Source organism: Primulina eburnea, chromosome 5, assembly GCF_022965805.1.
Source record: "Primulina eburnea isolate SZY01 chromosome 5, ASM2296580v1, whole genome shotgun sequence".
Classification (NCBI taxonomy): Eukaryota; Viridiplantae; Streptophyta; class Magnoliopsida; order Lamiales; family Gesneriaceae; genus Primulina; species Primulina eburnea.
The window spans coordinates 5,857,396-5,871,202 of NC_133105.1; the positions used below are offsets into that span (position 1 = coordinate 5,857,396).

At 35.1% G+C, this 13,807-nt stretch overlaps 2 protein-coding genes and 1 non-coding gene across 3 annotated transcripts; all 3 read left to right on the plus strand.

Annotated features, from left to right (window-relative positions):
• The first annotated feature begins 1,285 nt into the window (after positions 1-1,285).
• On the plus strand, positions 1,286-6,617 carry LOC140831914 (uncharacterized). Its single transcript, XM_073195623.1, has 6 exons — positions 1,286-1,655; positions 2,951-3,009; positions 3,121-4,173; positions 4,418-5,467; positions 5,554-5,665; positions 5,783-6,617. Exons 1-6 carry the CDS (start codon positions 1,544-1,546, stop codon positions 6,397-6,399), a joined length of 3,003 nt encoding a protein of 1,000 aa, XP_073051724.1. The 5' UTR covers positions 1,286-1,543; the 3' UTR covers positions 6,400-6,617.
• A 2,684-nt stretch (positions 6,618-9,301) lies between these two features.
• Positions 9,302-12,389, plus strand: LOC140832684 (glucan endo-1,3-beta-glucosidase 7-like). Its single transcript, XM_073196825.1, has 5 exons — positions 9,302-9,429; positions 9,525-10,189; positions 10,589-10,912; positions 11,267-11,555; positions 12,051-12,389. Exons 1-5 carry the CDS (start codon positions 9,363-9,365, stop codon positions 12,086-12,088), a joined length of 1,383 nt encoding a protein of 460 aa, XP_073052926.1. The 5' UTR covers positions 9,302-9,362; the 3' UTR covers positions 12,089-12,389.
• Positions 12,390-13,051: 662 nt separating this feature from the next.
• On the plus strand, positions 13,052-13,123 carry TRNAE-UUC (transfer RNA glutamic acid (anticodon UUC)). The gene has a single exon. It is a non-coding gene; the product is annotated as a tRNA-Glu (tRNA).
• The last annotated feature ends 684 nt before the right edge of the window (positions 13,124-13,807 follow it).

The window sequence follows — 13,807 nt, forward strand, 5'->3', positions numbered from 1 at the left end:
TATAGTTTTTTCGTAAATTTTTTTTTTATAAAATATTTTATAAGTAGTTTGGACGTATCAACTTTATTTTATAGTTTTTTCGTAAAATTTTTATAAAATATTTTATAAGTAGTTTGCCCATCCACGAGCTCAAATTATCATCAATTTTACAAAAATAAACAGAAACAAATCTCAAATTGCTTAAAACAAACACAAATATCTACATTATATATAAAAAAAAAATTGTACAGTGGCAAATATAATCCTCACCTAGTCACCTTGCCTGATTCAATGAGATAAGGTTGTTTCCGTCTTGAAAGACAAGAACGAGAAATGAGAGGTTTTTTGTGGAGACAGAGCTTGCTTGATTTTATGAGAGAGGGCTTGCTTGATTTTACGAGAGAGATTATTTCAGAAATTTCAAAATTAACAGCAAAGTCTAAAGCTTGCTTGATTTTGGAAAACTCAACCATGTTATACAAAAAGACAAATAAAATATAAATGTCACGTGACAAAAAATGAATGGCTTGGGACAGTGCCCTAAGAAGTAGCGTCGAACGAACCATTTTCTCCGTGCATTAGATAAAATTACAAACTGACGCAACAGATGCCATATTGGTTCTTGGCCGAAGGTGGTCTTTTATCATTTGTCCGTGGGATATCGGAAAATTGTCATACAAAGCTTTTAAATTGACAATTATTAACCCATACACTTCTCCATTAAAGGCAGTTAAAGTTGCCAGTTAGCACAATAAATATAATTTTTACACCTCACATGGTCCGTTACTTCCTATTCAAATTAAAGTGCTATTATTATCTTAGTTTCACGGTAGAACACCCAAAAAATTAAACAAGATAATTGCATTGCCCGAGCCACCAAATGACGATCTATCAGCGATACTTTAAAAACAAAACACACAGTGAGTACGTCTTTTTTGTCCCTTGAAAATAAATATAAAGCATTCAAATGAAGATGTTTACTGTCAAAAGTGTCGAATCCTTCCAGTTTCATTGAACAGTAGAGAAAGAGGTGTGGATGGACAGTGGAGTTTGTGACCAAGAAAGCTTTATTGTTAAGCCTTGAAATCTCACCCTTCGGTCATGCTTGGAGTTCAATTAAAGCAATACTTTCAAGTTTTACCCAGACCCCCCCACCACACCCACACACACACACAGACAGACAGACACACACAGCTAAGATCTTTCCACTCCTAAGTCCTAAATACCGTCACATGTTACTCTGTAAACGAGAAACAGATTTTTTTTATAAAAAAATATATAAAAATTAGCTAATGTGTGTATGGGTGTGGAATGTGAAGTGTAATGTACACATCAACCTCCATTTCGATTGCCTTCCCTAACAATCCATCTCACCCAACACTGACAGAACCTTCCCACCTAAGTGTCAAGAATAAACCTCCAACACAATCAAAGCATATATTCCCTATTTCATATGCTCGAGCTGTTCTCCAAATTTAGTTGAGTTTCTTTGCAAGTTGATCTACGTAATCGGGTTTACCTGAAATTATTTCCGAAATTTCCGAGCTAGGTGTAAATAAGAAACATGGCAGCAAAATCAGATTTTGCCCAGAAGCTGCTCCATGACCTTCGTGTGAGGAAGGAAAGGATGGCCGCCACTCAAAATTCAAAGCCACGCCCAAGACAAACGCCTAGAGGTAAATTGTGGCAGATTATGTGCCTTGCATGAAATTTTTCACATTCTGTTTCCGACAAGCATATTCTGTAATTTAGCATTTAACTGGAAGGCAGAATTCATATGAACTCGTGCATCCATTTAGGAAGTTGAAAAAGAAACAAGTCTTCCGGACAGGATTTCTTCTAACTGAAGCCAAAAAAATCCATGAGAATTTTTGACATCTCTTTTCGCTTTATTAGCAACTATAGCACAATTATGTTCAAATGGTTCCCGATAGAATTTTGTTTAACATAGAACTAAGAATTGTGTTTCTGACATGTAAGTATTATCTCATATGTTGTAACATATTATAACAACATGCAATGGAATAATATAACACGCAAATAATTAACTTAATTAAAAATAACACATAAATAATTATACACAATTGAACACACTTATGACATGTCTCAAAGCAAATTAATAGCTAGAAAATAAATTGAGTTTACAAAATCAAAACTAGTGAAAAACAAAAACTATTTCTTTGTCAAGTCAATGAAGTAAATTGCATATTAAGTATCAACAACAAAAATAATCAAATTACAAGAATGCAAATATACATGGCCGAAATTTGGAGCAACAAAACGATTTTTCAATCAGCACTTTGTACGAATGTTGTCTCCAACATGCACAACAACACAATGAAAATCTCCTCCTATTGGGCATTAAATTCTAATTTCCAATATCTAGTATATGCAATACAACTTAATTTATGCTTTAAATTTTCGAATTCTTCCTATGGAGTTTTCAAATCATAGCACTCAAGATTTGCTTCTTGATTTTCTTGAATCTTGATCTTCTTGAAATACTAGTCTTCTTGACAAGCCAAATCATGCTCATTGCTAGGCAAACTTTTGAATTTTATATACACAAATCTTCTTATCGTGTAGACTTTTATTCATATCTCTTAATATATATTTGTGAAATATATATCCATAAATATGTGATAATTTCGAAAATACAATATCACAATATTAAGTTATCTAATCCTTTTATCTCAGTTTTTACATTTTTACAAGTTTACTGGATTTATCCAAATATATCCAAATATTAAGGAGCTTTGAAACTATGCGGATTCATTATTCGAAAAGTCCAGTCCCCAATAATGAACCAACACTCACCTGACAACATAACTTTAATTTGTATCACAAAAAATATGGCTAATAGAGACAAATACAAGGCCCAGGTTGGTGCTAGCAAATGGCAAACAAGCGCTTCAATTCTCAAATCTCTCTTGTATTTATTCTAAATTCAAGTCTATTGTCTCTGAATCAGCAGAAACGCAAGGAAATCCTGGCCAAACTTATAGAGGTGGTAGACAAATAAATGGATATGTAAGTTTTGATTATACTGTAGGCACGAACATTTTTATTTTAGCGGTAAATGAAAGTTATCTGGAAGTGAATGAACTGACTCATCTACTTGGCATTCCCCACGTTCTGCAGGATAGTTCAAGAACCGGGAACTCGACTAGAAGGTCCGCTGGACACACTAAAGCAATCAGCACTGCAGAATCCTCCAATCAGATTGTTCTCTACAATGGCGGCAACAACTCAAAACAAGTTAAAGATCTTTCGATGGCCATAGCTTTCGCCTTTGAGAATGGTGGAAAGCTAAGCAAGATTGGCACTTCTAGCAGCAATCCATTGGTGAATTTTTTCCATCGATTTTCTCAGGGATCAAGGGAAAGTGGGAACATGGGTATAACCAGTTTCAGTAAGAATAACTATTCAACATATCAGTTTCCTACTGTCTCTCACGTTCATATCAGCGAAATAGCTAAAGGAGTGCAAAATATAAACCAGATTTTAAGAGCCTGCTCAGATGGCCTTGACTTCGACGGAAACTCGATTGAAATTGGGAAGGAACTACTGAAAGGCGCCATTAATTTGGAAGAGTCGTTAAGAATGTTAGTAAACTTGCAAGAAGCTTCAAAATACACAAATGGGAATCAGAAAAAAAACCGTATAAGGTTACTTGAGGATGACGACGAGGATCAAGACAATTCGGATACAACAGCAAAACAAAAGCAACTGGATAGACCAAAGTTCTCCTTTGATAAACCAACCAGAAATTCTCCTTCTGCCCAAAGAGCAACCAAAAATGACACTCAGCTGCATCTATTGGCATTATCATATCTGGATGAGGCTGCTAAAAGACCCGTCTGCGATTCCAAAATGGTTCCTCACAAAAGATCTGTTAGCTGTGTCCCTAATTTTGATAGCCATTCTACGCAGGTGAAGCAAAGAATTAATTCGAGTTCTCCACACCCTGCACAAGAAAAAGGAAGAATTTCAAACGTGGTCGCGAAACTTATGGGACTCGAAGAACTTCCACGGCAGGACAACCCCACATGTGCACAAAAAGAATTAAGCATAAAACCCAAGGAAAGAATGAAAAGGACAGGAAAGTTTCGAGCAGAAACCCAAAGTTGCCTGATCCATTCAATGGAGACTGCAAGAATGGCTCAGTCCTCCGAACCGACAAGACTTCACCACTGACGAACAACTCGGTACAAGTCAGGGATATGAAGTTTAATCTTAAGGCTGGAAAGAGTCAAGAAACCTCAGATGCAAACTCCAAATTGAGAACTTCCGTGAGATATCAGAAAACTTCGACAACACTGACAGTTGGATCGGATGCTGTGTCAGCTGTAAAACTAGGAACCAATGTGATAAACAAGCAAGAAAACCGCACAATTCAATCAAACAAAGTATCCGGATTTCAAACTTACCAGGATAAAGAGCAAAACCGAAAATTTTCAGAAAAGAAGAAAGGAAAATTTCAGGGACGAGGGAAAGTCATGTGCTTCTCTTGGATAACAAGCCGCATCAGAAAGCACAACAAAACGGCTTATTCTTCAAAGATGATGACATAACAGGAGAAACTATAGAGTTCAATGCAAGATCAAATCACCTGGAAAAGAAGGATGTAAAGAAGGATCTCCCCAGCAATCTACGAAATCCCCAGGACAAACGTACATCATTTCAAACGCCTGAGTCTAAAAAACCTGAAACTTCAGAAGACAAGCATCAGGAAGTGCAAAAAGAGCATTCATTTATCGAACAAAATTTAATAGCCAAGAAATACAAGGGGTGTGAAGAGGAATCCATAACCTCATCGAAAACCAATCAAGGTTCAGCAAATATGCATAAGAAGCAATCACATCATAAAACTACACCTGTGAATGGGATATCGGCGAGGCTTGTTGAAAAGGTTTCCTCGAAAGATCCGCCAAACAACACGTATCAGAATGATCCTCCCATAGTTGAAAATCACAACAGTGCTGCCAATCAGGAAGTGATCAAGAAAGAAGACCAAAGCCATTATTTATCTTCAAGCGAACCAAGATGTGATCAGGCACAGGCAAGTAATAGCACCCCAATGTGCACACAGGAAGAGCCTGTTGCTGCATCAGCCACACAAAAGAAGGGAAACTCTAAGAAACTTCAGAAAAGTAAAAACCCTCAGAAGATAGAAGTAATGACTAAACGGAATGATAACGTCAGTGGATTGCCAAGGTCAATGAAAAAGTCAGCTACCTTGTTGCAAGATTTGAAACAACACCTGCAAAACAAAAGCAGCAGCACCGGGAAATCGGAGAAACAAATGGGTGCCCAGGTCAGAGAAGGAAAAGTAGACACTATGATGCATGGACAATCAGAAATGAAAACAGAGCCATCAAATCAGTTACGGAAGTTACCAAAAGAAGCTGATCAGATGACAGCACTAAGCTGTTTGGGGGAAGAGGACTGCCAAAAAGAGAACACATTAACTCTGATGAGTGGCACTGTAAGCCAAAGAATAACTTTATTGGAATGAAATTATATCTCACCATTCTAAAATGCTTACCCCAGGTTTTATTGGTACTTTTGCAGAGTGATGGTTTGGCTTCAAAGTCCCAAAAGGTGTTCAATGATCAGCACAAAGTGGAACAGCTCGGTACTTTTAGAGATGAAGAAGCAATCAAACAGTGCGATCAAAGCCTTGGTAAGTATATTGTATTAGTTTCAAATTCTTCTCAAGGATCCTGTTACTCTAGACTCTATTTTCCTGCAAAGTAGGCTCGATTAGTATTCTTGATTTATTGTGGCCATAACTTTCCAGACGACCTTAAAGAAAGCACGGACATAAAAGATCTTTCCCAACTTAATTACAAACAATTTTCAGAATCATGGAGACAAGAGCAGCTGACAGAAGATGAAAAGAATCTCAAGGAGATACTAATAAAAAGTCAGCTGTTCCTTAATGCCGCAGAGGCACTTTTCAAGCTCAACATACCTTTCAGCTTTCTTCATGCTGGGGATCCAAGTGGTGAAGTAGCGAACAAGAGGCTCGTACTGGACTGTGGATATGAAGTCATGAACAGAAAGGCAAGGCGGTATCAAGTCACACATCACCCCTACACGAACACTACCGTAAAGCGTGCTACGCCAAGGTCCTTGGATGATTTGGTCAAGATACTGTGCAGAGATATAGAAGTTCTAAAGTTATATGGCCGGGGTCGGGCCGGCGAAGCTGATGTAGCAGGCTACCTATGTAACATGCTCAACAAAGACATCCATAATGAGGAACCTGACGTGAACAGCACATGGGATTTCGAATGGAACAAAATGATGTACATGTTCCCTGAAAAGGAAGATGTCGTAAAGGATGTGGAGAAGTATATGCTGAACGGATTACTTGATGAAATCAGCAGCGAACTCCTCCTTGTAACTGTTTAGGCTTGATTGGTAGAGTATACTGGTTTTGTAGTGTGCACAAATACAAAAAAATGTAACATAAAACAAGAAAGGAGTGGCAATCATGAATACAGTAAAGTAAATAAAAAGAATTACTGCATGTTTTCTTTGTAAATTTTGTATGTGCAAGTTACAACATAATCCAAGAATACAGAGGAGTTTATGAAACACTGCAGGGAAAAAATATATATACAAGGCATTCACTCCTGTGTTGCTTATCAATGTGTTTATATTGCATGCTAAGTACACGTTGTTACGTCCCGAGCCCGGGCTCGCACCTATGTGTAACTCAAGTTGCTATAGAAGTCCATTGTAAGCCATTATAAACTCATGTGGGACTTCTGTCACGCCTCGAGCCCGGGCCCGCGTCTGCGTGACTGCAGGATGGGCCCCTATAGCAACTACTTCGTATTCGTCATCGCTTTACGAAAATGATTAACTCAGATTGCTAAAAGTCCATTGTAAGTCATTATAAACTCATTTTAAATCTTTTATTTTTAAGATATGGGACAAGTATCACACATGTTACTTCCCCTTTTACAAAAAAAAGTTGAGCATTTTGAGTATTTATTTTTGAGTAATAATTCAAATAATTTAAGAACATTTATAATCTTTCAATTAGAATTCGAACTTTAATTCGAACCAAATTCAAGCCCAAAGTTTTAAAATTTTCGAATTTCGAACTCGAATATGATTATCAAACCTTTGAATTTTCATCATATTCGACTCAATTTGGTTCGTTTACACCACTACTTATATATTGAAATTTATAGAAGAGATAAAGATTATTTAATTGAGAAAATTATATTTTCGATCTAGTAATTTGTATTTTTTCTTATTTTAGTCGTATGAATACATTTGCAGTCTTAGACATAAACTTATATTTTATTCTAATTTTGGACCTTTTATTTTTGCCTAAAATTGAAATTAGTCACCGAAAATTGCTAGGCTTGCGGTCGGATATTTGAAATTGGAAAATAAATTTGTAGTTTTGGTCTTCTGTGGCTAACTTCCACATAAGCAAATAAAATAAAAAATAATACAAACAAATTGACTAAATTTTCACCAAAACCCACAAATTTATTTTCCAACTCAGTATATCCTACCGTCAGCTAGACAATTTCCAGTAGCCAATTTCAATTTTGAAGCACAACTCGATTTGGTCACTTCTTCGGAAAAAATTGATTACTTGGTGTGGAATTAAAGTGGTAGTGGTGCCCAACCACCAAAAGATGATCCTCCTTTTATGCCATGATAATTCACGAAGCAACCAAAAATTCTACTATTGCACAAGAAGCAGCCCTTTTTTATGACAGAAGATGGGACCATCTTTTTGGCTCTGTTTTCTTAATACATTAGAATCATTTCATTTTATTTGGACTTTTGCTAGTAACATTTTTTTCATAGGCAAAAACTTATGTGAGACGGTCTAACGGGTCGTATTTGTGAGACGAATATCTTATTTGGATCATCCATGAAAAAGTATTACTTTTTATGCTAAGAGTATTATTTTTTAATTTGAATATGAGTAGGGTTGACCGGTATCACAGATTATGATCCGTGAGACAGTATCACATGAGACTCACTCTTTTTCATGATCTAATAATATTATTTATTCTTACATTATTGGAGGGAGAAGATGGGAGCATATTTATATTCTCCTGCAATATGAAATGAACTCACTTTTTTTAAAATTAAAATTAAAAATAAACTAAAAGTTAACTTTGGAGATAAATACTTTCTTTTTGGCTAATGCATTGTAGAATTAGAGGAATAAATATACGTTGGGACATAGTCGATTTTATTACGCAAAACCGCGGATAAAGTTTTCGGATGAAACAACTAACAAATAACAAAATAACCAAACATAAAAACAAAAATTATGAGAATGAATAGATGCAATCGAAGCACCGACTCCAGATGTAAAAATGATGGTAATGAATAAAATACAAGATTTCAAGAATTTATTACTCCTTATAAAAAATAAAGATGCTCACTTTGAGCTAAAAAATGCATTAATTGAGAATTTGTGAGAACAATATAGCAATTCAAATATTTAATTTTTTTATTATTCATTTAATTTCAAATGTTAGTGCTTTTTTCTTCAAATTATTTTTTAAAAATAATTTGAATATAAATTTATCTATAAATCAAATAATTATTTTATCGGTAAATTTGTGAAAAATTATAAAATTTAATTATCATCGCATTATCAAATTATTAATAGTTATTAAAAAATAAAAATATCAATATTGAAATAAGAAATAATATTTTAGGAATATTCATTATAGTGTATAATACAATGCAAACATCATTACATGAGACATAAAAATTTATATCCGTCGTCTAGCAAGTCTTAGATTTTCAAAGCAAAGAAAGTAGAATTTAGAAAATAAATAATTTTTTAGCAAAAAAAGCATCTTTTTATTTGTTAAATAAATCTTATTCATTACGCGTCGTTTAAATAGAATAGGGGGAGTCCCACGTTGTGGTTTCCTCTGGCACACATTCTCGTGTAGTTAGGTGAGTCCATGTTATTGTTAATATTAGGACATGAATCTATCACAATTTTAAAAACGAGTTTAAGAAGAGAGGATTGTCTGAGTTTATATATGTAACTCTCAGATATGTTATTTAATCAATGTGAGATAACTAACACACTCTTCACGTCCAAAAATGAACATTTAAAGCGTGAATTTTACAGTCAGCTCAAAGAAGAAGGATTGTCTAAATCTATATATAATATTTTCAAAAAAATTATCTAACCGACGTTAGATAATTAAAAATGATATGAAGTTCAATTGATTATTTTATTATAAAATAAAAATATTAATAAATCTTAACTTTTTTTTTAAAAAAATAAGATTTAAAAAAAATCGAGAGTATATTTGCAGAGGTTGCATATATTCTCCCAGCTTCCCAAATTACTCGACAACAATTTAGCTATGCCGCCTTTTCTCTGCTTTTCACCTCTCTTCGTCCTCTACTTCTTCAGCTTCACTCCACTTTCCAGTAAGTTTCCAAGAAACCAATTTCGTTGAACTAGTTTTTCAAGATCGTATTTTTGATGCATTTGATTTTTTTTTTCTTTTTCTTTTGGTTGCCAGAAGCACAGTCATTCATCGGCGTGAACTACGGCCAAGTAGCCGATAACCTCCCCGCACCGGCGGCGTCTGCGAAACTCCTGCAGTCCACTTCCATTGGAAAAGTTCGTTTATACGGGTCCGACCCTGGAGTCATAAAGGCATTAGCTGACACAGGAATCGGGATCATGGTTGGAGCGCCGAACTCCGACATCCCGGCTATGGCTTCCGATCCCAACTTTGCGAAAAACTGGGTCAACGTTAATGTTCTTCCGTTCCACCCTGCCAGCAAAATCATACTCATCAACGTTGGCAACGAAGTGATGTCGTATAATGACCGTAATTTGATGCAGCAGCTGCTGCCGGCGATGCAGAATCTCCAGAATGCACTCAATTCTGCGAATTTGGGTGGGAAGATCAAGGTTTCAACTGTTCATTCCATGGCTGTGTTGAGACAATCTGATCCTCCTTCATCTGGGAGCTTTGACCCCAGTATACAAGATTTGTTGAAGGGCTTGCTGGAGTTTAATGCTGCAACGAGCTCCCCTTTTGCGATTAACCCGTACCCGTATTTCGCGTACCGAAGTGATCCTCGGCCGGAAACGCTGGCTTTTTGCTTGTTCCAGCCGAATTCGGGTCGCGTTGATTCAGGGAGCAAGATCAAGTACACTAACATGTTTGATGCTCAGGTTAGTTTTTTTTTTTAATGCTTTAAAGTACAATTTGGCGGAGGAAGACTGGTAGTGTTCCATGATCTATCCAGTTTTCGCCTCTTTGTAGTATAATTATGTTTAAATCATATTTTGAACTGCAGGGGTATGGTTAGAAGATTAAATTTAAAGTTACTGCATTTGAACATCGAATCCCATTTCATTTTTACAATCTAAATTCCTTAAAACCCCGCTTATTTTTTGTGGGATTTAGTTCAATACAATCCTCTCGAATTCATTCAATTCCGAGTGACCCAATTACGCTTGTTGACCGAACAGAGGGATGGAGTTTTTTGGCTGATAGGCGACTGCATGACTCATCCTGCTTGTCTGCTCCTGTATTAGCTTAACTGAGTTATGAATATTTTCTTTTTATAGGTGGATGCTATAAGATCTGCATTGAATTATATGGGATTCAAGGGTGTCGAAATTGTGGTTGCCGAAACCGGATGGCCTTACCACGGAGATAGCGATGAGGTTGGACCCAGTGTTGAGAATGCCAAAGCTTACAATGGCAATTTAATTCAACACTTAAGATCAATGGTCGGAACTCCATTAATGCCCGGAATATCCATCGACACCTATCTTTTTGCACTCTATGATGAGAACCTGAAGCCGGGACCGAGTTCCGAGAGATCGTTCGGTCTTTTTAAGCCTGATTTGAGCATGACTTATGATGTTGGACTGTCAAAAACTAGCCAGGTTAGAACACTTGTAGTTTTATTTGAAGCATCCAATGTCGCGCTCATGTAATTTAGCCTGAAAAAGGTACTGCACGGTACGATGACGTACACTCTGTTTTCTCATGTAAGTAGTTATTCTTCTTGAGAAGAGATCGTGCAGTCGTTCCTACCGCATATGTGGTATTCGAGTACTTTCAAGGTTGAATTTTCCATAATGTACCTGTACAATTGTTAGATGCACTGTGTAGGCTTAGAATGTGTTCTGCTTAATTTTTTTGATATTTTTGTTTTGTCCCCCCAATATAAATTTTGGCTTCCTGCTACATTCATTTTGTCTGAATCTATAACTAAACCAAGTTATTTTCCTTTAAAGACTCCATCAACACCAAAAACACCGGTGACTCCTTCACCCAAGCCCACAAAGGATACTTGGTGCGTGCCAAAGGCAGGCATTTCAAATGCACAGTTGCAGTCGAACTTGGATTATGCTTGTGGACATGGGATCGATTGTAGTCCTATACAGCCTGGAGGTGCTTGTTTTGAGCCAATCACACTCATTTCTCATGCAACTTATGCTATGAATCTTCTTTATCAAACGGCTGGCAGAAATCCATGGAACTGTGACTTCACAGAGAGTGCCACCCTCACTTCTACAAACCCGAGTAAGTATTGTCTACTACTCGAGCTAAACGCTATTAACATAGTTTCTTTGCCCAAGAATCACGGTGAATTACACATAGGAGTTTAAAGTAAGTTGAGCAGGCTCATTCGAGCCTTACTAAACCTTACTTGACGAGCTAGAGCTCAGAGATAGTAGGTGTTCAACACCTCATAGGCCATGAGCTTAACGCCTTTGTACCCTATATCAATGACGAAGGTAGACGAATGCCAGTAGAGCCAGTCGCCCTCCTCCCTCTCTATAGCAATCATCTATACATGTTACATTCATATGTTTTTCCCATGTAATATATACAGATGAAAAATCACCCCTCATCCCCCGTTATTCTTTTTCTGCCTTAACCACCACCTATAACGAGCCGTTTCGCTCTGAAAAACGCAACCGAAGGCCCTCTAAAACCCGTGCACCGTAAAGTTTTCCGAGTTATTACAGATCAATTTGCATAAATTTTGATTCCTTGAATGGTTTGTGTGTGTAGGTTACAACAAGTGCACTTATCCCGGTGGAAGCACCTAAAGATGAGGAATGAATTCGTGTACCTTGGCATCATAACAAGAAGTGGTAAAATAAAAGTGAAATATGATGAGTCGGTGGGCATCATGCGTCAGAGAATATGTATGAGTTAAAAAAATGGGATGTGTGTTGGAGTAGGAATTTCTATCATCTCCACTTAACTTTTTATGTAAAGTCAGGGAGATGTATGTTTTTATTTATTTAGTGTTTGTAGAATTAGGGTGTAATCTTTATTAAATGAAGTTCTTGGGCATTTCAAGAATCATGGAGCAGCTACAAATAATGTAAAAAAGTTGTTGACCGATGAGTTTGGATCTAAATTGTTTTTAATTTGAAATATTTAAATTGTTTTTAATTCTTAAACGATCATTTTCTGAGGATAACTAGGTTAAGAAGAAATTGTAATCAAATTTTGATTAAAATTGACTATTATTTTTAAATTTATTATTATGTCAATATAAACAAAAGTTATCTGTGTTGTAAAAAATAAATAAATAAATAAACAATTTGGATTTAATTTGATTATAATTGAATAGTAGATGTGAATTGATTTCATTATGTACATTCTCGATTACACGTTATGTTTCATGATTAAGCTTATTAATTGTTTATAAATAATTTGACAACCTTTAATTATAATATTTAATAGAGAAGATGATTTTGTCAAGTTAAGGTTAAATTATAATTTTGGTATTTAAAGTTAGTTAAATGCAATAAAAATTGGTTTTCGATTTTATCCAAATTTAAAAATGCTGATAATTATATACATTTTATATTTATAAATCATTAACTATTTTACTGAAAATTGAATGTATTTCATAAACAAATTACTTTGCTACAGTATGGATTAACTGAATTGAAAAAAAAAAAAAATTTATGTCTAATTTAAAAATAATATTAAATTCATAATATTTTGTCTCCATTACTTATGTTATTATAAAAGTAATTTGCCATAGCTTCACAAGATCCATTGTCGTCCAGCGGTTAGGATATCTGGCTTTCACCCAGGAGACCCGGGTTCGATTCCCGGCAATGGAACCTTTTTTTACAATAAACCCCAATTTAGCCATGGATGTGATAATTAGTATTTATTTTCCCAGAATTCATAAAATTAATTAAAGAAATTGATCTCGGATTTATTGTCCACTAGTTTCAGCATCTAATATTACATTTTAATCTGTCTTTTTTTAAAAAAAAAAACAAATTAATCTTATTATGAGTCAATTTATAGTTTTAGTATAGTAACTCATATTTTTTTTTTCAATTTCGATTTTTTTTCCCAAATTTGAAATTGATCATCAGAACTTATCTAACCAATGGTTGGATATGCTAAGTTGGAAAATATATTTGAGAATTTTGGTTTCTGATGAGAAAATAGCTTAATTTGGCCTTTTTAAAAAAAAAATTATATAAATAAATAAAAGGAAAAAGAAACAACGGTAATTTCGAGAAAAATACATCTGCCAATGATTTATTTAAGAATCAGTACCCTCAAGTTTTTTTTTGTATTTTAGTACCTGACACAAGATCAACTTAGTTTTTACTACTTGTTTCAAGTATTTTTACCTTTTTACCCTTTTTAACTAATAAAAACTATTTAAATTCTTATTTTTGTTAGTCCTTCTCTTTCCACTCATAATTCACAAATATATTTGGATGACATGTACATTGAATTAAAATATTTTTTTATTTAAAAAACAATCACAACTAAGCATTGAACTT